This window comes from Eublepharis macularius, chromosome 8 (assembly GCF_028583425.1).
Source record: "Eublepharis macularius isolate TG4126 chromosome 8, MPM_Emac_v1.0, whole genome shotgun sequence".
NCBI lineage: Eukaryota > Metazoa > Chordata > Lepidosauria > Squamata > Eublepharidae > Eublepharis > Eublepharis macularius.
In genome coordinates this window covers 17,112,277-17,134,055 of record NC_072797.1, presented here as the reverse complement: position 1 = coordinate 17,134,055, position 21,779 = coordinate 17,112,277, and the positions used below count along the sequence as shown (strand labels likewise).

Sequence of the window (21,779 nt, the reverse complement as noted above, 5' to 3'; positions counted from 1 at the left end):
TCATTTCCAAAATCCTTTTTGCTGGCATTTGAGGATCAGGCTGCATTTGATCCTAGCACATTCCGTGCTCCTTTAAGAATGAGCTTGTCAGGGCCGGAGGCTTGTGCTACTTCGGAGGGAAACTTCCCTTTCTTTGGGCCTTGCCTACCTTTGTCCTCTAGTGACCCACAAAGTGATAGGAGGCGGGTGCAGGCAAGGGTGGGAGGAGGAGGGAGAGCCCAGCGAGAGCTGTTCCACCACTGCTGAGCACTGCACGCAACACAGGTGTGGCTCCTAAAGGCTGATGTCGCTTTGCCCAGTTTTGGCAGAACTCCCAACTATACTGGGGCGTATCCAGCCATGTGCAGCCTCTGAAGATGTGCCCACTTCTCCTTCCAGGTGCAGCAAACCCTCAGGAGCAACATGGGGGGGGGGCAAAGGGGAGAGTCTGCAGTAGTGGGAGAAGGAACCGGTGGAAATCATGACTCCCTCTTCTGCAAACAGAAGTGCCGTTCTGTCCGAGGAAGTGCATGGTTGAGTAAACTCCACGGCATCTAGTGTGGGGAGAGTTAGCCCAAAGTAGGTGGGGCTGTGGCCTGGGCACCGTAATGGAAATGCAGTAGCTTTTGACCAATCATTCTCCTGCATTTCCATTGTGGGCGGAGTTAACCCAAAGTAGGAGGGGCTGTGGCTCTGGTACTATAGTGGAAGTGCTAGCAGCAGCTTTTGACCAGCCCTCTTGCATTTCCAACCCTGTGCCCCTTTTTCTCCTTGAAATGTTCCCCAACTAGGTAGCTCCCTGACCTTTCCCCCTCTCTAAAGTTTTCCCCTGTGCTCCGAAGTTCAGGGCCAATGTCCACAACCATGGCAGGTTTGCCAACCGCTGCTCATGCTGTCTTTGTAGCTCCTTTACATGTGGATTCAGTTGTATGCAGACCCAACGGCAGGCCAGTTTTGTGCATGCCCATTGGTACACATGCCGTTCTGACTATGTGTGGCTAGATTTGTGCCAGGCTGCTGCGAGAGGGTGGTGAGTGCTGTTCCAGAGCACCCTGCAAAGAAACTAAAATTTCTCCCTCCCCCCTCCACTCCTAAGCCCTAGCGCCATCCCAGGTGTCTCTCCGTGTCCTTTTAAAAGAAGGTTAGCGCTGGGTTTTCCAGTCAGGAAAACAGCAACACTGTCTCATGGTAGTTGTGCCTGCGCTCTGTGCGGGTCAGTGCCACAATAATAGTAATTTTCTCTCTCCAGAGAACTCTGGAAGTTGGCAGGGAGTGTTGGGAGAGGGGGGAGCAGAAGCTGGCAGACGCTGCCACAGAAGAGCTATGTGGGAAATTCTTGGCCACCCCACCCAGACCAAGCGAACAGTTCCCAGGATCTCTTGAGGGAAGCCATGCCTGCTAAGAAGATACAGAAGTGGTGTACACTGGTAGTGAAGATATTTCCTCATGTCTCCTGGGGTGCCGTAGCTTAAGGGCTGTGAGTTATGATTTAGGAAAGCCCCGTTTTAACTTGTGCCTGTGCTGGGAGATGAAGCCAGTTCTTCCCCTCTCCCCGTCTCAATAGCAGCTTCACCTCTCAATTGCAATCTGGGTCTAAAAATCCTGACTAACTGTACATGCTTCCCATTTTAATCCTTTACAAGATAATGTATCGAAAGTGTTTTGGACTCTCTAAAGTGATATGAATGGAGAAGTGGGGGCAGCATGGATTTAAATGAACCAGAGTGGGGCTGAGAGATGAGATAGGACCCACCAAATCAAGATCTGCAAGGCTGGATTGCCTGTCGGGCGGCTTTTTAAGTTGTGGCGGCAGAGAAGCTGTTGTGTTGCAAGATGGTCAGGTAGTCCTAGGTGCTGAACACACAGCTCTGCTAGCAAAGAAGGGACAGGTATGATCAGGTGTTTGTCGGCCATCTTGGTTATGTTATAAAACTAGGAGCTGAACGTTTGGTGAAGAGGTTTGGAATGTCCTTGAGGGGGCCAGGCATCAACGTATGCCTCCCCCAGTTAATAACAACATCATTTGATTTATATACTGCCCTTCAGAACAATTTAACGCCAACTCAGAGCAGTTTACAAAGTATGTTATTCCCACGACAATCACCCTGTGAGGTGGGTGGGGCTGAGAGAGCTCCGAGAGAGCTGTGACTGACTCAGGGTCACCCAGCTGGCTTCAAGTGGAGGAGTGGGGAATCAAACCCGGTTCTCCAGATAAGAGTCCCGGCACTCTTAACCAGTATATGACCACATTGATAGCTGGTACAGCGCAGCAATTAGAGTGACACACTTGGATGGCTCATAGTGCAATCCTAAACAGAGTTTCTCAGAGTTACTTAGAGCAGAACCACAAGTGACAAAGGCACAGGTTGGACACTTGTCAGCTTCCCTCAAGTTTTGATGGGAAATGTAGGCAGCTTGGCGGAATGTTGAACAAGTGACAGTTGAAAAGTCCGTTGGACAGCAGTTGGAGAGCCAAGCTGCAAGACCAGGATGCCTACATTTCCCATCAAAACTTGAGGGAAGCTGACAAGTGTCCAATCTGTGCCTTTTGTCACTTGTGGTTCCGCTCTCAGTCTCATGGTCCCTTCTTACATCCCAGGGTAAGGCCAATTGCCACCTTGGGGTCAGGTAGCAATTTTCCCCAGGCCAGTTTGGCTAGAGACCCTGATGGTGTTTTGTTGTCTTCTGGGCATGGAGTAAGGGTCAATGGGTGTGTGGTGGGAGAGAAATTTGTGAATTTCCTGCATTGTGCAGGGGGTTGGACTAGATGCCCCTAGAGATCCCTTCCAACCTTACAATTCTATGATTCTGTAAGCCCATTGAAGTCTGTTAGGATTGCAAAGTTAGAACACAATCCGAAGCAGACTTCAGTGATCCTAGAAGTGCGTAGCTCTGATGAGGATTACACTAGCGGGTCCTAATGCCTTCTCCAAGAAACTCCTTATGAGACGTTAACTCTCTTTCAGCTGAACAGACCTCACAGAGTTGTTGTGAGGATAAAAATGATTGGACAACCGTCTGTGTCACCCTGAGTTCTTTGGAAGAGGGGAGGGATAAAAACGGGCAGGAGACTAGGGATCACTGCCTCTAATTTGGACTCATGGAGTCACTTTACATTTTTTCCCTCTAGATATAAAGGTATTTGAAGTGTCCACCTCCCCAAAAGCTTTAGTGAACATAGGTATCAGACAGGCAAACATGCCAGGGAGTTGGGATTGGTTGCAGTTGTCTGTTGAGTAGAAAAGCCTTGGATCTGCCCAGGTTGTGAAATAGGTTTCTTCTCTTGATCTCACAGGGCAACCCCTCTCAAACTTAAACTGTTGGCCCAGTTTTTTTGGGCCTGAGGGCCACGTTTGGGCATCCGCCCGCTTTTGAGGGCTCCAAGCTCTTCCTGTTGGATGTCACTTTTGCTCATGCTAGAAAAAGGAAGGGGTTGCATGCAACTTAGATCTCCAGAGTGGACTGAGACTTAGGTGTGGCTCACTTCCTTAATCTACTGCTTCCGGTGCCCTGCCAGTTGTTTAACCATTTCCCAGGATTTTTGGCCCACTAGCCAGGGCTGTGGTCTGGGGGTCCCTTTCTCCTGGCAAATAGTTATGCCACTCAGGTACCATATGAAAAGCTCCTGCAGGCTGGCTGCAGCCCCTAAGAGCCATGCTACAAGTGACGCCTGACACAGGTTGGATACTTGTCAGCTTCCCTCAAGTTTTGATGGGAAATGTAGGCATCCTGGTTTTACAGCTTGGCTCTCCATTACAGCTGCAAGAGCAGGATGCCTACATTTCCCATCAAAACTTGAGGGAAGACAAGTGTCCAACCTGTGTCAGGTGTCACTTGTAGCTTGGCTCTGACTTGCCCACCTCTGGTCGAGTTTGGCATATTCCCCAGAGAAGGTGGACGTGGACTTGTGATGCAATTGCTGCTTTCCCAAGAACCGCCTGTGAAACGTGTTGATAAATTCAACAAAGGGCTTATGCAATTAGCGCGAGAGAGCACGCTTTTAAGACCTTAACTAGCTGAACTGTAAATACTGTACGGAGACTCGACAGCGACTGAAGAGGCAGACCAAATTAGCAAATCTCCATGTTTTCTTTCTGCTGGAGGAAAAAAAAATAGAAACCTCTGGGCTTTCATGTCCTTGTAGGTCACGTCCTGTCTTCCTTCTCTGCCCCGAATCCTTTGCTATGGCCTATAATGAGCCACTGTGAAAAGGCCCTCCTGTTCGCTTTGTTTACTGTGGGGAAACGCTGGTTGTACTTAGCAAGCAAAGGCATTTGGACTTCGTCTGCCCCCTCCCCGCTCTCTTGGGAAGGGGAACGTTTGCATCCTGTCTGTCGGTCACAGCTGTCGGGTTCTTTAGAAAGATGCCTGTGCCGCACCTCTTAAATGTCTCACTGTCAAAGCTCTGTTTTTCCCCCCAAGTCGAAACCCTCGGATTTGGTCATTGTGTCTGCGTGTATTGGACCCGAGGCCACCAGGCACATGTAAATGCGGTGACATGTGATTGGCCGACGCCTGGCACCACTTCTTGGCCCTGCCCTCTGTGACGCAGGCCTGCCGGGAAGCTTGCCTGAAAATAGGAAATGTTGGAACCCGCAGCTGTATCATCAGCATTGATAAGACAGGAAGTTTCACTTTTATTCGTGGCAGTCTGTTTCCATGCACGAATCCTGGGACAGGGAAGACCTCTTGTGTTCAGTGGGGCTCACTTCCAAGTGCATGTAATTTTTGCAGGCTAAGATGTAATAGATCAAGATGCGTAGCCGTGTTAGTCTGTCTGTAGCAGGAGAAAAGAGCAAGAGTCCAGTGGCACCTATAAGACTGACGAAATTTGTGGTAGAGTATGAGCTTTCGTGAGTCACCAATCATTTTTCCAGATACCGTATCTGAAGCGATGACTCACGGAAGCTCATAAGATGTAATAAATTATTACATGGACTCACATTCTAGCGGTATCTGAAGAAGGGAGCTGGTTGTCAAATTAGATTGCACGTGGATGCTCCTTATCTATGCAGGAATAACCCCTGGCAACAGAGAAATGTGCTTGTATTGGTCCAGGAATGTGTGTTTGTGGAAGAATGCATTCCCTGGACAGTAGGGATTTTTGAAAAGGTAACTTTGGAACCACACAGTAGTATGTGGCTGGGATGCACTTCTGTCGTTTACGCTGCTATGACACCTGTGGAGGATGCAGGCAATGACTTTTTGACAGGTAAAGGTCTCCTAGGTACCATGGTTAGGATCTGAGGTTGTAGAGGACTGTAGGCCACTCTCTCAGCGGCTGACTCCGCACATGTTGGATAATGCACTTCCAGTCCTCTTTATAGATCATTTGGAACGGATTTTTTCATGTGCGGAACAAAAAATCCACCTCAAACGACTGATAAAGTGCATTGAAAGTGCATTATCCAACGTGTGCGGAATCAGTCCACCTTTTCGCTTGACAATCACTTTTTATATTCAGCAATGTAATTTTTATTTTGTGTGCCTTACTGCCCAGGTGCTCCATTGGAACTGTGCTACACCTGTGCGGTGAAGTGGTTAGAGTGTCCAACCAGGATCTAGGAGAGACCCCAGTTCGAATCCCCATTCAGTCGTGGAAGCTTACTGATCTGATCTTGGGCAAGTCACACACTCTCAGCCTAAGCTATCTTATGGGGCAGTTGTCAGGGTAAAATATCGAAGAGGAGAATGAGGTAAGCTGCTTTGGGGGTCCCCGTTGGGGAGAAGAGCAAAGTATAAATGAAGTAAATAAATATAATTTCCTTCTGGAACTGAACATTTTGTGTATAGTTCCACATTTTTTAAAGAAGTCCTGCTGAGTAGAAGGTGATGATGGAGGACTTGGGCCTGTGGGAGAGGGTCTTTCAATACCCTGTAAAATTCTGCTTTTGGTTTGAAAAAGGCCTTACTTCTTTGCCTCCTCAAAGATCACAATTGGAGGGGAAAGTCTTTCTGCGGTAAAAATGGTGAGCAGAGGGGGAACTGGGGATTTGTTGCAGAGGAAATGAAGGGACAAAAGGGGCCCCCTTACTTGTAATTCCCTCTCCGCCACTGCGCTTGAATTATCTACAAAATCATCTACAAAATTTGATTGCATTTATTTCTATAGGAGGGCTGTGGAACCGAAGATCTTCTTCTTTCACAGCTGTTTTTAATTACATTTTTTAAAACCCACCCTTCCACAAAGCAGCTCAGGCTTACAATGTTCCTTGTGCTTCTATTTTATACTCACAACAATCCTGCAAGGTAGGCCAGGCTGAGTGTGTGTGACTGGGCCAAGGTGCCCCAGCGAGCATCCATGGCAGAGTGGAGATTCCCACCTTGGTTTTCCCAGATACTAGTCTGACACTTTAACTGACACACCAAATTGGTTGCAATGCTGTGATCCTGCCCAGCACAGTAAAATTTATTTTATTTATCTTTTATTTTACTTCATTTATACCCTGCCTTTTCCTCCAATGAGGACCCAAGGTGGCTTACACAATTCTCCTCTCCTCTGTTTTTTCCTCACATCCAACCCTGTGAGGCTGCAAGTTTGCGACTGGACCGAGGCCACCCAACAAGCTTTCGTGACAAAGCCAGGAATCGAACCTGGTCCTCCCAGATGCTAGTTTGGCTAAGAGCGGCAGGACTCTAATCTGGAGAGCCTCGTTTTATTCCTCACTCCTCTACTTGAATCCAGCTGGGTGACATTGGGTCAGTCACAGCTCTGTCAGCCCTACCCACCTCACAGGGTGATTGTTGTGGGGATGATAATAACATACTTTGTAAACCGCTCTGAGTGGGCATTAAGTTGTCCTGAAGGGCGGTATATAAATCGAATGTTGGGTGATGTTGGGTCAGTCACAGCTCTCTCGGAGCTCTCTCAGCCCCACCCACCTCACAGGGTGATTGTTGTAGGAATAATAATAACATGCTTTATAAACCGCTCTGAGTAGTGTTAAGTTGTCCTGAAGGGCAGTATATAAATTGAATGTTATTATGTAAATCGAGTGTTGTTATTATGTTATTATAGTCTAGTACTCTAACCACTACACCACATTTCGGAAGAAGGAGGTTTTCTGCACGTAGCTTGGCACCCATTGGGCCTCATATACTTGCAAGGTGGTATTAAAGATTTGGGCCTGAGGAAAATGCACAGTGCATTCCTAAACAGAGTTATGCCCCTAACCCCATCGACTCGGCTTAGCATCGCACTGTCAGTATCTTAATGCTGCTTGGGGAATTGTTCGATCTTCCCTGGGCTTTGTAGTTAGGGGGGGAGGCAAGTGAAATGGAGGCCACAGCAGCCATTTCAGCCAAGAAGGAGTTTGTACGTAAGTGCTGCAGCTCTAGCTAGACTTCAAAAGATTCGTGTGGTGCAATCGGTATCATTTGCATTTTGGAAGTTTTTTTCTTTTTAGGCTTGCCCAATATAATTCTTCCATACGGTTTCATCATATGGAGGGGTGTATTATGCACAGTATAGAGCCCTAAGGCAATGTAGCATAGGATAAACAGAATTTCCCAGCTTTCAGATATGAAACAATGATTAGTTCTACAGATTTAGCTTATCAAAGGCTGTTATTAAAACGTGAGTTGGGAATACTGTCTAAGCAAAGATTCTCTAGATAGGCATTTTATGTATTTTCCCCTCACCCTATTGGCTTGAAATCTTTAATCAGTTGGGTTAATCCAAGAATGCTGTTCTGTATTGATTGGTAGAGGCAAATTTTAATTGGAAGAACTGCCGGTTAAGGACACTTTTTTATATTTAAGTGATTCCGATCCTGGTGAATTGCAATAATATAGAATGAAGAAGAATTAAAGATGGCTTTAAAGATGGCTTTTCCTTCTGACAAGGAGCAGCAGCTCTTTTTCATTAAATTGTACCACTGTCTTGTACTATTTTTCCTCTTCTCTATGCCTTGGTCTGAATAATATGGTCACTTGGATTAAACTATATTGTAACAGATTAATTAATCGTATTAAAGATTCTTTTAATTGGTTGATAGTCCTTAGGATTGCCAGGCCAGTTTGGGCAATCAGCAGGAGACTGGAGTGGGGGGAGAGGAATGGCATGATGTCACTTCTGGGAAAAATCAGGAAGTGAAATTGTACCCCTCTAGAAGTTACTGGAAACTCTATGGTAAAAACATACTCTGCCGATGTTGTAGCCCAGGAGTCCCCAACGTGGTGCCCGTGGGTACCATTGTGCCCGACAGCACCTTTCTTGGTGCCTGCCAAGTGTTTTTAGAAAGTGGGTGGGGCCAGGTGAGGCTTTTGCCAGGCCTGGCTTCTGATTGGCCATTGGAGAATCGATTGGTTGTGCAGAGTTTTAAAAACACTGCTTTGCCAGAAGCAGCACAAGGATCTTTACTATGTGACTGAAGGGAAGCCGTAGCAGCCATTTTGTAGTTGGCTCAGCCGTTTTGTGGCTGCGCCTAACACAGTGTGTCAGAATTCCAAATGTGCCTGCAGCCTCAAAAAGGTTGGGGACCCGTTGTAGCCGAAGAGCCAGACTACATCAAAATTCAGAGCGAGATCAACAGAGAGCCAGTATCAGAAAGCCCATTTACCTAATCATAGCTAAACAACTTAACCTTACTGATAGTTGATAAGTTTATAAATAATCCATAAAATTTATGCAGCCCAAATACTGGTGATTGTGAGTATTTAAGAGTGGCTCTCAGAAGGAAGAATAAATATACTGAGGAGAAACTTGCAGGGTTGCTTTAGTGCAGAGGCATAAATCTGCACATTTGCGCTTCGATGACCTTTATTGTTTCGCTTCTTGTAAATAACAACAACAACAACATTTGACTTATATACCACCCAGGAAAACGTAATGTGCACTCAGAGTACAAAGTATGCTATTATTTACAAAGTATGCTATTATTATCCCCACAACAACAATCACCCTGTGAGGTGGGTGGGGCTGAGAGAGCTCTGAGAGAGCTGTGACTGACCCAAGGTCCCCCTGCTGGCTACAAGTGGAGGAGTGGGGAATCCAATCCGGTTCTCCAGATTAGAGTCCCGTGCTCTTAACTGCTACACCAAACTGGCTTTTTAAAATGCCCTTTAGTCTCATAAAAAACTTTGCTTTCTATTCCCTTCATATTATTCTAGCCTCTCTCCTCCCTCTCCAATGTACCTTAACTGTTAATATTTCAATTTGCTTTTTTAAAAGAGCCATATTTGGTTCTGCATTGAGCCCAGGTTGTCAATTCCTATCGTCAAGGGTGAATCCAGGGCTGAAGGTCCCCAGCCTCAAATTCTCTCACTGATTTCAGGGTGCCTGCTTTGGCTCTTATAAATATGACTATATATGCGATGGAATAAATCTTGAACATGTTAAAAGGTAGACTGGATTATGTGACCTATATTAATAGTAAGGAGATCATATTCAACCACATCCTTCCCCCCTGCATGGTTCTGTGAGAGCTAGTAACCTGATTAACCTAAATTTGAGACTTTTGTAAATTGTGTACAATAGGAGAGATGTACAGTGGAATCTTAAGCAGAGTTACTCCAGTCTAAGCCCACTGATTTCAGTGGGCTTAGACTGGAGTAACTCTTCTTAGGATTTCACTGTTAAGCATGTGCTTAATTCTCCCATGGAAATCAGTCGGCTGTAAAGGCGACTTTTTTAGCTTTTCAGGGTGCTGAATTGTACACCCAAAACATCATATTGTACTGGCACAGGGTTGTGCAATACATACCGGCCAAGTCGCACTCTTTTAAGGTGAACTACATTATAGCTTGTGGACCCCTTTGGTAGGAGACTTCCCGTCTCCTGACAGCTCTTCCCACTACCACTCAACTCAATGGTAGGGGGGAATGGGAGGTGATCAGCATTATGGCGGCACTGTTGCATTACTTCCGGTGAAACCTAGAAGTGACATCATTGTGTAGTGGCGACGCTCTATCATTTGTCCAAAACCTTATGGTTGAACCATAGAATTTGGAGCGAGTGCTAGAGCATTGCTTCTACAAGATGACGTTGCACTGGAAGTAGCATCGCTGCCTCGCTGGTGATGCCACAACAGCAAGGCCCCCCTCCACCCGTAAAGTCTCCTGCTGGTTTTCAGCCGTGGGTGCTATTTCAGAATGGGGGCTAGGAGAACAATCCTAGGCCTTTCTACTTGGAAGCAAGTCCCATTTGATTCAACAGGAAAGCGTTCTTGGGATTACAGCTGTAATAGTTTACAATACCTTGAGAAACAAGTTATGCAGAAAGCTTTTCCAGTAATGCTGAAAGAGGAACCTTTCTGAACTAATTTTAACATGTCTGACTGTACATGTGTTTTTAAAAAATGACAAAAATGAAATCTTGCTCTGAGATTCCATGTGGGAAAACGGCTACGCACATATTTGATCCAGGGCCCTGAGCAATGCTGTAGATTTTCTGCCAAAAAAGAGGAATGAAATGAAATGCAAAACCAGGCAGCTCGGGGCTTGTTGCTTGATGCCTATTTTACAGACATGAGTGTCTTGAATGAAGGGCCCGCTCTTGCGAAACAGCTCTGAATATATTGAATGCTAATTGTGGTTTAACCCAGCAGCAAGGCATAACAGCGTGAGAAAAAGCCGCATTTAAACTGGTATCAACAAGCAGGGAACTTTTATGCCTGGAAAGTTCATAGCCGAAGCCTTCAACAGTTGGAAGCTGCAAAGCGGGATCTACTTAAACAACTGTATTTATTTGGTTATTTAAAACATAAGTTTAAAAAGGTTTTAGCAAAATATACCTCTCCCCACATGGGATATAGATGCCTTGTACCCTAAAAAGAGAAGGTACATTCCAAACCCCCCGTTCCAGCTTGCCCCCTTAAGCCATGGGTCTTATACAAGTATAGTTTTTCCTAACGTGCTAGCAGTTTACGGGTTAGTTTTAATTCTTTTAGGCGTCTCTTAATTTCGACGCTTCCACTCGTGTGTTATTATACGAGACTGCTCTGCTATTTTAAAATCTTGCTTAGGACCATCTTGCCCCCCTGCTCCTGGCTACTCTAGAGAAAAGAGGAGTGCAGGGCTGTTGTAGTTTTGATATGAGGGGAGGGAAGGAAGCTGTTCTTGTTTGCAACAGAGGACAGGACTTGAAACAGTGGGTTTAAACTATAGAAGGGAAGGTACCGGCTGGAGTTAGGAAAAACTTGGTCACGTTAAGAGTAAATCAGCAGTGGAATCAGCTGCCTAGGGATATGGTGGGTTCCCCCTTATTGGCAGTCTTCAAGGAGCGGCTGGACGGATACTTGTAGGGGATGCTTTAGGCTGTTCCTGCATTGGGTAGGGGGTCTTAGAGACCATCTAATCCAACTTTATGATCCTATGATAGCTGGTGAAGGAGGAGAAGAGTTAAGATTTCCTGTTCTCTGCACTTGTTAAAGTCCATGAGCTAGGGTTGCCTGGCAACCAGCAGGAGACCGGGGTGTATGTGTCAGCAATGGCATGCCATCATTTCCGGGTTTTCCTGGAAGTGATGCAACACTGTTGCTGATGGCATTTAAAAAAAAAATTCTTTCTCCTCTTAGCTGCTAGAGTGCCAGCAGGAAAGGCCTGCTGGGAGCAGGAGATGTCCTGCCAGCAGTGGGCACAAAGCAATCGTGCCTTGGGCCCCATTTAATCTCTCTGTGGGCCAGAGTTCCTTATATTCTGCCCCCTCCAAATCTTGAGTTTGAATAAATGGCTGCTGATAGAGGATGCAGTAGGGGCAGAGGGGTAGGCAAGGAGGGGTTGCGGAGTCTTTTATCCATAGGCTGTTTTTCCTATCAAAATCACCTGTAGCTGTTTTTCCTATCAAAATCAGGCCTGTTTTTCCTATCAAAATCAGGCCTGTATCTTTTCCACCTGCTGTGGGGGCTTGGCAGCTTCCCCGGGGGTGTCCTGGCCCCTCTTTTTAAATATTGCGTGGGTGTTTTATGTCACGTGTAGCTTCGTGACTCTTCTCTCTTTCCTTTCTTGTACCTTGAGAAAGAAAAGGCTGGTGTCACAGGCGAGACCTTCGTTGGTTTGGCTCATGGCCCTTTTCTGGGCCTTGATCCCCCCCACCGTTGAAGATTAGCGACTGAGTACGGCGCCACCTGCCTCTCTTGGAACCGTCGCTGCCTGTTCTCAGTTGCTGGCGCTGGAATCTGACGCGCTTTTTTCATGCTCTTCCCAGGTATTGGTAACTTGAGCTGGTTCCACAGCCGTGTTTTGACTGCTAGGTAATGAGATTTGGCAAGAGCGAAGTAAAGCTTGAAAGCGCCGTTCTACTTCAAGAAGTTTTCTCTTTCAAGCTTGGTTCCTTCTGACTGAACAAATCCGGTGCTTTGGGATATTGGGTTGCACTTTTCCTGCATCCCTTGTTATAGAGGCAGCCTTTGGAAGCAGCGCTGGCAACGGAGCCCTGTTAACAGAGCCCAGGGCTTGGCAGCGGAGGCTGGCACAGCCTCCCTCCCCCAGTGAACTTTCTGTGTCTGTTATATTGTGCAATCTCATTGGAAGAAAGGGGATTAACCAGGCATCCTTTAAAATCATAGGCTCAGAGGTGGTGGGCTTTACTGACGAGCGTGTGGAAAATAATTGTTCCTCAAGAAAGGCCCCAAACTTCTTTTTGTGGATTCTCGAAACAGTTCAAGTAATTACTGGTGTCTCTTCCTTCAAACCTGTTCAACAACAATAACATCAACACCATTCAGTTTATGTACAACATTCAGTTATATATATTAAGTTGTCCTGCCCTTCAGGACAACTTAACACCCACTCAAAGCGGTTTACAAAGTGTGTTGTTATTATCCTCACGACATTCACCCTGTGAGGTGGGTGGGGCTGAGAGAGCTCCGAGAAGCTGTGACTGACCCAAGGTCACCCAGCTAGGTTCAAGAGGAGGAATGGGGAATCATTGTCGAAGGCTTTCACGGCCGGAGAACGATGGTTGTTGTGGGTTTTCCGGGCTGTATTGCCGTGGTCTTGGCATTGTAGTTCCTGACGTTTCGCCAGCAGCTGTGGCTGGCATCTTCAGAGGTGTAGCACCAAAAGACAGAGATCTCTCAGTGTCACAGGGAGACACTGGAGAACTGTGACACTGAGAGATCTCTGTCTTTTGGTGCTACACCTCTGAAGATGCCAGCCACAGCTGCTGGCGAAACGTCAGGAACTACAATGCCAAGACCACGGCAATACAGCCCGGAAAACCCACAACAACCAATGGGGAATCATATCTGGTTCTCCAGATTAGCATCCTGCCGCTCTTAACCACTACACCAAACTGGCTCATAGGACGAGTTAGGGGGTAGAGATTTCAGCAGCCCTCCCAAAACTGGGGACAAGAGGTAACTTTAGTCTAGTTAGTTGTAATTGGATGCCCCTAGGCCATGATGTGAGCCTTCAGTTGCAAAACTAGAAGCAAAAAGAGGGGCGCAGAAAATTGCCTCTGGGGCAGTTGACCATGCTAGCAGGAGTGGAAAGGATGCCCCATCTTCCTTGCTTCCTCTCAAGTGTGGCCTTCCAAAGAAGTTCAGCATAGCAGTAACTGTAACCCTCAATCTGTGGTTGACTGAATTGGGCTAACAAATCCTCAGAACTTTTGGGTTGGGGTGGGTGGGTGGGGACCTCTGGAACTATAACCCAGACATGCGTATGATTCAGACCCCCGTGATCAGCTCATATGCTGTTGTCCTTGGCTATGGCAGCTTAATCATTTTGAGCCCTCAATATTCATTCAGTCACTTCAAGCGGTTTGGGTGGGCGTTGTCACGCTGGCTACCATATTCAGCGTCACTGTGAAAGAGACTTCTGGCATGCTTGTAAATGCTTGGAAAAAGTGAGCTTTGTTGAACCAAAAGAAAAAACTGTAAAGTATTTTTTAACCTTTAATTAATCCCTCTGTTTGGGATTTTGCTTGGTAGGCTTGACCGTTGCACACATATCCCCCCGCCCCTGCTTCTGTGTCTATCGTAAATAGATGAACAGGATCCAGAGTAGCCACACTATTAGATCTGTGCACCCAAGGAGAATTGGAATTGGTGTGCTGGTACATCAGCTCTTTATGTCATGTGGTGAATTTCAACCTTGTGGCTCTTGGTGCAGTGGGCATGCTTGGAACTCCCTCTCTTAATGCGCTGTAACATATCAACGAATCAAAGGTCATTACGCTGCAGTCATGTTGCTCGGTGGCTGCAAGAGGAAGCGACAGCATTAAGAAGCAAACGGCTTCAGGGGTCCCTGCCCCTCAAGGGGAAAAGGGGAAAGAAGAGGCAGCGGGGCCCAAAGCATTCTGCAGTGTGGATAGCATGCCAAGGGCACAGGCAAGACATTAGGCGGAGAGAACACCTTACATTGGGTTGCTTCCTCTCCCTGCCTGCTTGGCTGGCTTCCTGCCATTGCTGCCGCCACTGCCTCCCCACAGGAAGTGTGACCGTAGCGGATTCGGTTTCGTTTTCTCAGCCATGCCGGATGCTCCTCTCGGCTGGTCCGGGAGGAAACGACCGGGCACCCTGACCGGGCGGCTGATCCGCAAGGATTAGCCCCCAGGACTCCCAGGGAGGGAGCCAGGGTCCGGGACGCGGCGGGAAGAACTCCCCGAAATCAATGCGGGGGGGGAATTGCCCGTTTGTCCCTATGGAGGCCGGCAGATGTGCGCGGCGCCTCGAGTGCCGCCGGGCAACGAGAAACGGCAAGTAAAAGAAACAGGCGGAAGCCTGTAAACAAGCGAATCCCTTCTGTTTTACAAGCGTTTGTGAAGGAGAGGTTGATCTGAAGAAGACTCGCTCTTCCCCTTCGTTGAGTTCCAGAATTTTGTTGGCGCCCCCCCCCCCCCCAAAATGGCAGCAAGGAAGCAAAGTCCCGCTCTCGGTAAGTCAATCTCGGCTACTTTGAAGGGGGAGTCGCTCGAAGAGTTGGTGCGCAGGGCGGTGGTGGAAGCCATAAAACCCTTTGTTGACAAGCTGAACGAAACTGATCAAAGGGTGGGCTTAATTGAAAGCGAGGTGAAAACCATTAAGGCAGCAGCGGGGGAGGCAGAAAAGTCTGCTCTGGAAAGTGCGTCACTTGTGAAGGCTACAAAAAAGGAGCTGAAGTTGGTGGAGAACCAGCTGATCGGGCTACAGGTGGAACGAACGCAGACAATTTTGCGTCTCCAAAACGTGAAAGAGGAGGAAAATGAGGATCTGTGGGATTTGGTCTCGGAACTACTGGCGACACCCGCGAGGACGACTAAAGAAGAGGTTAAAAGCGCCATTTTGGAGGTCCGTCGGGCTTCTTCAAAATATGCAACAAAGCGACAGTTGCCTCGTGAGATCATTATTGACTTTTCATCTAAAAAGATTCGGGACACCATCCTATATAACTCATACAATGCGGATTTGGACTTTATGGGTTTGAAAGTCAAGATCTTGAAGGACGTTCCATTTCTAGTCCGGAAACGGCGTTTTAAATATAAAAAGTTTGCAGCTCTTCTGAGGGACCATGGAATAAAGTACAAATGGTTATTCCCGGAAGGAATATGGTTCAGATATAAAGATCAGGCCTATAAGATATTATCAGAAGATCAACTAAAGGATTTTGAGAATAAAAACCCAGAACTCTGCTGCACCGAGAACGAAGAAAAGGAGGAGCCGGAGGGGGGGGAGGAGGAGGAGGAGAGCACCGCAACAGCGGTTGCACAGAGAGAATTGCGTCCGGGACCTAGAAGGGGGAGGAAAGTTTAATCAGAATTTGAAATGTTTATTCTCTGTATGATTAACCACTCCATCATTATTCTATGGAGCTATTTTTGTATTATGACAGTATGAAGGGAAACATTGAAGTGTAGTGTTTAGTGTTTGTAGTTCATTCCCCCCCCTTTTCTTTTTCCACCCCCATTTGTCCCTTCCCTCTCCCCTTTCCTTGTGATAGTCTGGTGTAGTGTTTTGTAGTTATGAAAATAAAAAAATTTATAAAAAAAAAAAAAAGGAAGTGTGACCGTAGCAGAAGATTCACTGTTATGTACATTAGAGAGAGACCTCAAAGCACATACATTGCACGGCAACCCTCTTTGATGTATGTCTGGGTTCACTTGCAAAGGCTTTGCAAAAGCATCTCCTCATTGCCCAGATGTCTGCAGTTCAAAAGCCACAAATTGTACTTTTTGTGTGTGGGTTTGTGTGTGGTCAAGCCCTTGGGTAGGCCTAAAACTTCTCTTTGAATCTGCATGTGGATGCTGAACGTACTGTGAAAAGGTGGTGGTTTTGTCAGAAAATCTAAGGGAACGTCCCCACCTCCTGGTGTATTACAGTTCTTTATGGATTGAAATAGACATGTGTCAAGAACTCGCCTAGTTCAGTTAAATAGACGTGTCAAGAACTCGCCTAGTTCGGTTTAATTTTGAGCTATATTAAGGCTCAGCTACTTTCATTCTGACTCTTTCCTGTTAGCCAACAAGTGTGGCGCATTTGCAAAGTCGCACCGCTTCATACCAGACTCCTAAGTATATGGCTTTGTTGTGCAGTTCAAAGCCACACTGCAAAAACAATAAAACCTCATATTTTGCAGTCTGGGTGTTAATTTCTAAGCCCATGTTCCATTTAAAATGCTGAACACGTTTTGCATTTTGGTAAAAAGGTGCATAGGCTTCTGGAAACACTTTTGGCACAGCTGCAGAAGACATTTTGGGAACATGGAGGAGCCCCTACCAGTTTCTGTTGGCTGGTTCACACATGCAAGGAGCTCGCAAGATCTGGTTGTCTCATGTTTGCTTCACATACGCATGTTTGTCGCTTGATGAGACTAGCATGGAGTAATAGCTTACTAGTGTGGGTGCGCCATTACAGTTCTAGCCCCATGGATGGATCGTTGAGATGGCTTCGTATCATCTTAATAGTAATATTTTTCAACAGAGTCCGTTCAGCTGCCAGTAACTGTGCAGAGAAAAGGAGAGACGTGTGAATGAAGCCCTGAGGCTTTATGAATGTGTGAACTGAGTTGAAGAATATCCAATCTGTGCTTAATCAGGGAATTCTGAACAAATTATGGTATGTTGGTGGTAGCTACCTTACAGAGTTGTTGTGAAAATCAAATGTGTGCTGGTCTGAGCTCCTAGGTGAAAAAATGGGCACACCAGCCCCTCATTTGATGACCTGTTATATTTTCTTAATCCCGCCATTCCCTCAAGGAGCTCATGTTAACCTACATAGTTTTCCTTTGCTTTGTCCTCATAACAGCCCTGTGAGATATCTTAGTCTGAGAAAGAATGTGTGAGTGGCCTGTGGTCATCTTGCAAACTTAACAGGCGAGCGGAGATTTGATCCTGAGTCATGCTGGTCCAGCATGATAACTACTATACCACACACACGGTATTTATCACCTGTCTGTAGCTTCCAATAGTTGGTGGAGGGGATTCTTTTGCTTAGCGCATTTTTTTTGGTTCCACTCCAGTTTCTTCCTCTTCTTAGTTCACGTTTCTAAAGTCCTGGAAATTCTACCCTTCTCCCATTAAATTTTCCACCCAACAAAACAAGTATGGTATAATAGTTCACATGTTAGACTCAAATCTGGGAGACCCAGGTTAAAACCCCATCCTGCAATGGATACGTGTCAGGTTATCTCGGGCTGGTTGCTCTTTTCCAACCTCGACCAGCTCATCATAGTGTTGTGAGATTAAAACGGGGAAGGGAGACCCACGGATGCCATGGGTCTTTGGAGGAAGGGTGGATTAAAAATACAGAGATCAATGATCCCAAACTCAGAGAACAGAAAAACAATTATCGTACAATCAGATGGTGCCACGTTACATAGACCTGGCAACGTTTTTTTTCTTCTGGAGATGGAACCGAAAAAAACTATATGTAGAGAGCAAGCAGATAGTAACGGTGCCAGAGCTATGTAATATGGCACCATCTGGTTGCACCATAATTGTTTTTCTAACGAGAGACTTTTCTGATCTCTGAGTTCGGGGTCATCTAAGGCAGTATCTCGATACAGACTTTGCAATGTTGTTAGCGGCTCTTGAATTTTTCAGTATACAGCGAACGTAGCTGGTGAGCGAGTAGGCTTCGAGCTGGCCATCTGCTAAAAAAGTCCATGGCAAAACAGGGCTAATTTCAGAGCCAAGCTACAAGTGATGCGTGACACAGGTTGGACACTTGTCAGCTTCCCTCAAGTTTTGATGGGAAATGTAGGCATCCTGGTCTTGCAGCTTGGCTCTTCATTTAATTGAAGTTGACAGATCGGCAGTCTATGGGAGGGAGAACATGCGGTTGGGAGGGGAGTGCAGGCGTCAGGCTCTCGCCGGGCACCCCCCTTCCCCTTCACTGTGTGTGTGTGTGGGGGGGTTGTAAACTTCAATTAAATGGAGAGCTAAGCCGTAAGACCAGGATGCCTACATTTCCCATCAAAACTTGAGGGAAGCTGACAAGTGTCCAACCTGTGTCAGGCGTCACTTGTAGCGTGGCTCTCAGTCTTTATTGCAGCAGGCATCTGGCGTTGACTCCCAATGCTTCCTGCGAGAAATGTATAAAGGAGAGGTACGTGCTTCAGTTTAAGGCTGGCACATGGGCCAGTTGACAGAAACCAAATGCTGTCCCTTGGCTGGCCAACGGACTGCCTGTTTGGTTGGCTTCATCCATGGCAACTAGCCGTGGTGATTAAAGGGGACCTTCCATGTTCAAAAGCAGTAAGCCTTTGAATGCCAGTGCTAGAATTCAGCTTCGGGGACGGGGGAGGCCTCTCTGCCCTGGTTGGTTGGCCAGTGTGTGAAACAGGATACGGGACTGGATAGGCTACTGGTCAGATCTAACAGGGCAACTCCTAGGTTCTTCTAGCAGCAGTAGAATATTGTCAGGTATACACTGGTCTAAGAATATCACTGTATAGGCAACAGATCAAGATGGTTAGCCGTGTTCATCTGTCTGTAGCAGTAGAAGTGAGCCACAGCTCCCACTTCTTCAGATGGGCAACAGTTTACATTTTTATGTCATTTTGGTGTCACTTGTGAGCAAAGGGAAAAATATGGGCTGCTTGCCCCCTAGGATCTTTTACCAGCTGCCTGCAAGGTCTGAAGGTATTACCCAGTGGGAAAAATGGAGAGGATTGCCCGCTTATATCAGCTCTTTAAAAACATACTTTGGATTTTAATGTGTATATATTCACTTCATGTATACCCTGCATTTCTTCCCTGTTGAGGCCCCCTGTTGGAGAGCCTACAGCATTCTCTTCTCCCTCATTTTACCTTTACAACAACCCTGTGAGGTAGGCTAGGCCGACAGAGAGTGACTGGCCCGAGATCACTCGATGAGCTTCCGTGTCGGAGGGGGGATTCGAACCAGACTCACCCAGATCCAAGTTCAGCACTCTAAACATTACACCACACTGGCTGCTTTTCTTTTTCCTGTTATTTGATTTTACTTTTCCCTGATCTGGATCACGCAGGAGATCCTGATCTCGTCAGATCTCAGAAGCTAAGCAGGGTCGGCCTTGGTTAGTACTTGGATGGGAGACCTCCAAGGAAGACCTGGGTTGCAGAGGCAGGCAATGGCAAACCACCTCTGTTAGTCTCTTGCCATGAAAACCCCACCAGGGTTGCAGAGGCAGGCAATGGCAAACCACCTCTGTTAGTCTCTTGCCATGTAAACCCCACCAGGGGTCGCCATAAGTCAGCTATGACTCAAGGGCAGGGTTTCATTTTCAATTTCATTTTTAATTTTTTTTTTTTTTTTTAGAAATTGAGATTGATTCAGGTGTTCTAGGAAAGCAGTCCGGTAGAAGAATTTTCCCGTGGATTGTCCATATTTACACCCGACCTGACATTGTTAAGCGAATAGCGTTCAATTACAATTTCTAGCAAGTTAATTCCTTCCACAGTATGTTTTTGAAATGAGCTTAAGTATCGGATTTGTTGATGAGAAACGCCTCCCTTGTTCTAGTCGCTGCAGTGTTTTAAAAAGACTGGATGATGTGTTTTGACTAGTCTGATGGCCAACCATCCTGCCAATGCCTGTGAGATATGTAACGGGGAACCGGGGCTAGTTGCAGGAGCCAAGAATATGTCCTTCATGTGTCTCCAAGTATTTGGACATGCTTGTCTGTCCTTCCCACTTCACATATTCCATGCAGGAAAGGAAATGCCAAAACAAATACACTGAAGACGGTGCCGCTGCAAAGAGTGAATCTGTCTCGCTGACATTGTTTGAGGACTTCCCCAAATGCACCTTGGTAAATACATTTGTTTCAAGCACAGTTGGCAACCTTCCATGTTCTCAGTAGATGCTCTTATTTTCCCAAGACTAAACCAAGAGCTGGTGCAATCTGACAACCGTGTGGACGGTCAGGAGGCTCTCTAATAAAGTTGGCGCCGGTTACCACGAAAGGGTTTTGCTCTAATGGGGCTCGTGTGTTCAGATTTTATGAGATCAAGATCATTGGAGCAAAGGAGCCTGAAAGGAAAAGGAAAGGAAAGGATCATCAGTTATGGCGAGGGAAGGCTAAAGGATGCGCATATTTCCAGAAAGGTCTCCTAAAGAGTTGGGCACAGTTTTGGCTTTCTAGAGCTCTTGTAAAAGAACAAAACTTGGGTGAAATGCACACATCTTAAACAAAGAGTCATTGCCACATTTCCTTTCAAGCAAAACCACAAGCAAAAGGTTGGGCCGGAAGGTGGCTCAAACTTGGCATGACCACCGGGTGCCAGGTAAAGAGACCCAGTTTGGTGTAGTGGTTAAGAGCGTGGGACTCTAATCTGGAGAGCCGGGTTTGATTCCCCACTCCTCCGCTTAAAGCCAGCTGGGTGACCTTGGGCTAGTCACAGTTCTCTGGAGCTCTCTGAGCTCCACCCACCCACCTTGTTGTGGGGATAATAATGACATACTTTGTAAACTGCTCTGAGTGGGCATTAAGTTGTCCTGAAGGGTGGTATATAAATCGAATGTTATTAACGTTGTTTTGGAGCAGGCTCTGGGCTTAGTAGCTGGCCACCTCTCTTTCTACATGTAGATACTAAAATTATGGGAATGTAATCTAAGGTCTGAGCTTAACATTACAGGTTGAATATGGACTGAAGTTCCTTCTCCCCCTGCACTGTCCCAATCCTAATTGGGGCCTCCACGTTTGGGAAACAAGTTTCTTTGCACCTGACGTGTGGCTGTGAATCAGGTGGGGGGACCCCTGGCTCCGCTTACTAAACGTCATAATATGTAGTTTGGCCGTAATGAAAACCAAGACTTCGTTGCCTTGCATCAAGCATTTTTCTTTTCTGTGTTTATTTTTTTAACCATCTGTAGTCCAAGCGGGAAGAAATTCCGAAGCAAGCCTCAGCTGGCGAGGTACCTGGGGAACACGGTCGATCTCAGCAGCTTTGACTTCCGGACAGGGAAGATGATGCCCAGCAAACTACAGAAGAACAAACAGAGATTAAGAAATGATTCGCTCAGTCAAAATAAGGTTTGTTGGCGAATACGCTTTATGAACGTGCAAGTTCCAAAAAGTCTAAAAAGCTCTTTTTTATTAAAGAGGATATGCACCTGACATCTTTGTTCATGGTAGAAGTTGGTGTGTGTGTGTTTAATTGCCAAAATAAACAAGAGGAAGTGTAAAACCTGAAAGAATTGAAAAAATGAACATTTATACCTAATTAAAAGATACAATATCTAGTGCTTTTATCTTCAGACCTGCTGTCCAGTTAATATTCCACATCTGTTCTCCATTTTCATCTTTTGGCAAGTTCCTACAGCCCTTTGTCTTCATGTTGCCACCCCCTGTTGGCTCCTATCCACTTCCGGGTTGCTTCATGTAATCCCTGAAGATTGTTGTCCTGTCCCTGGTGGAAGTCATATCCTAAGAGTTTGCCTCTCTCTAAAAAGGAG

The 21,779-nt window shown here is 46.4% G+C and overlaps 1 protein-coding gene across 1 annotated transcript in view; it reads left to right on the top strand.

Annotated features, from left to right (window-relative positions):
• Nucleotides 1-21,779, top strand: part of MBD2 (methyl-CpG binding domain protein 2) — a 62,827-nt gene that overhangs the window by 4,260 nt on the left and 36,788 nt on the right. Inside the window, exon 2 of the mRNA XM_054987313.1 lies at nt 21,198-21,357. Within this exon, the coding sequence (XP_054843288.1) occupies nt 21,198-21,357 (160 nt within the window). The remainder of the gene's footprint in view (nt 1-21,197; nt 21,358-21,779) is intronic.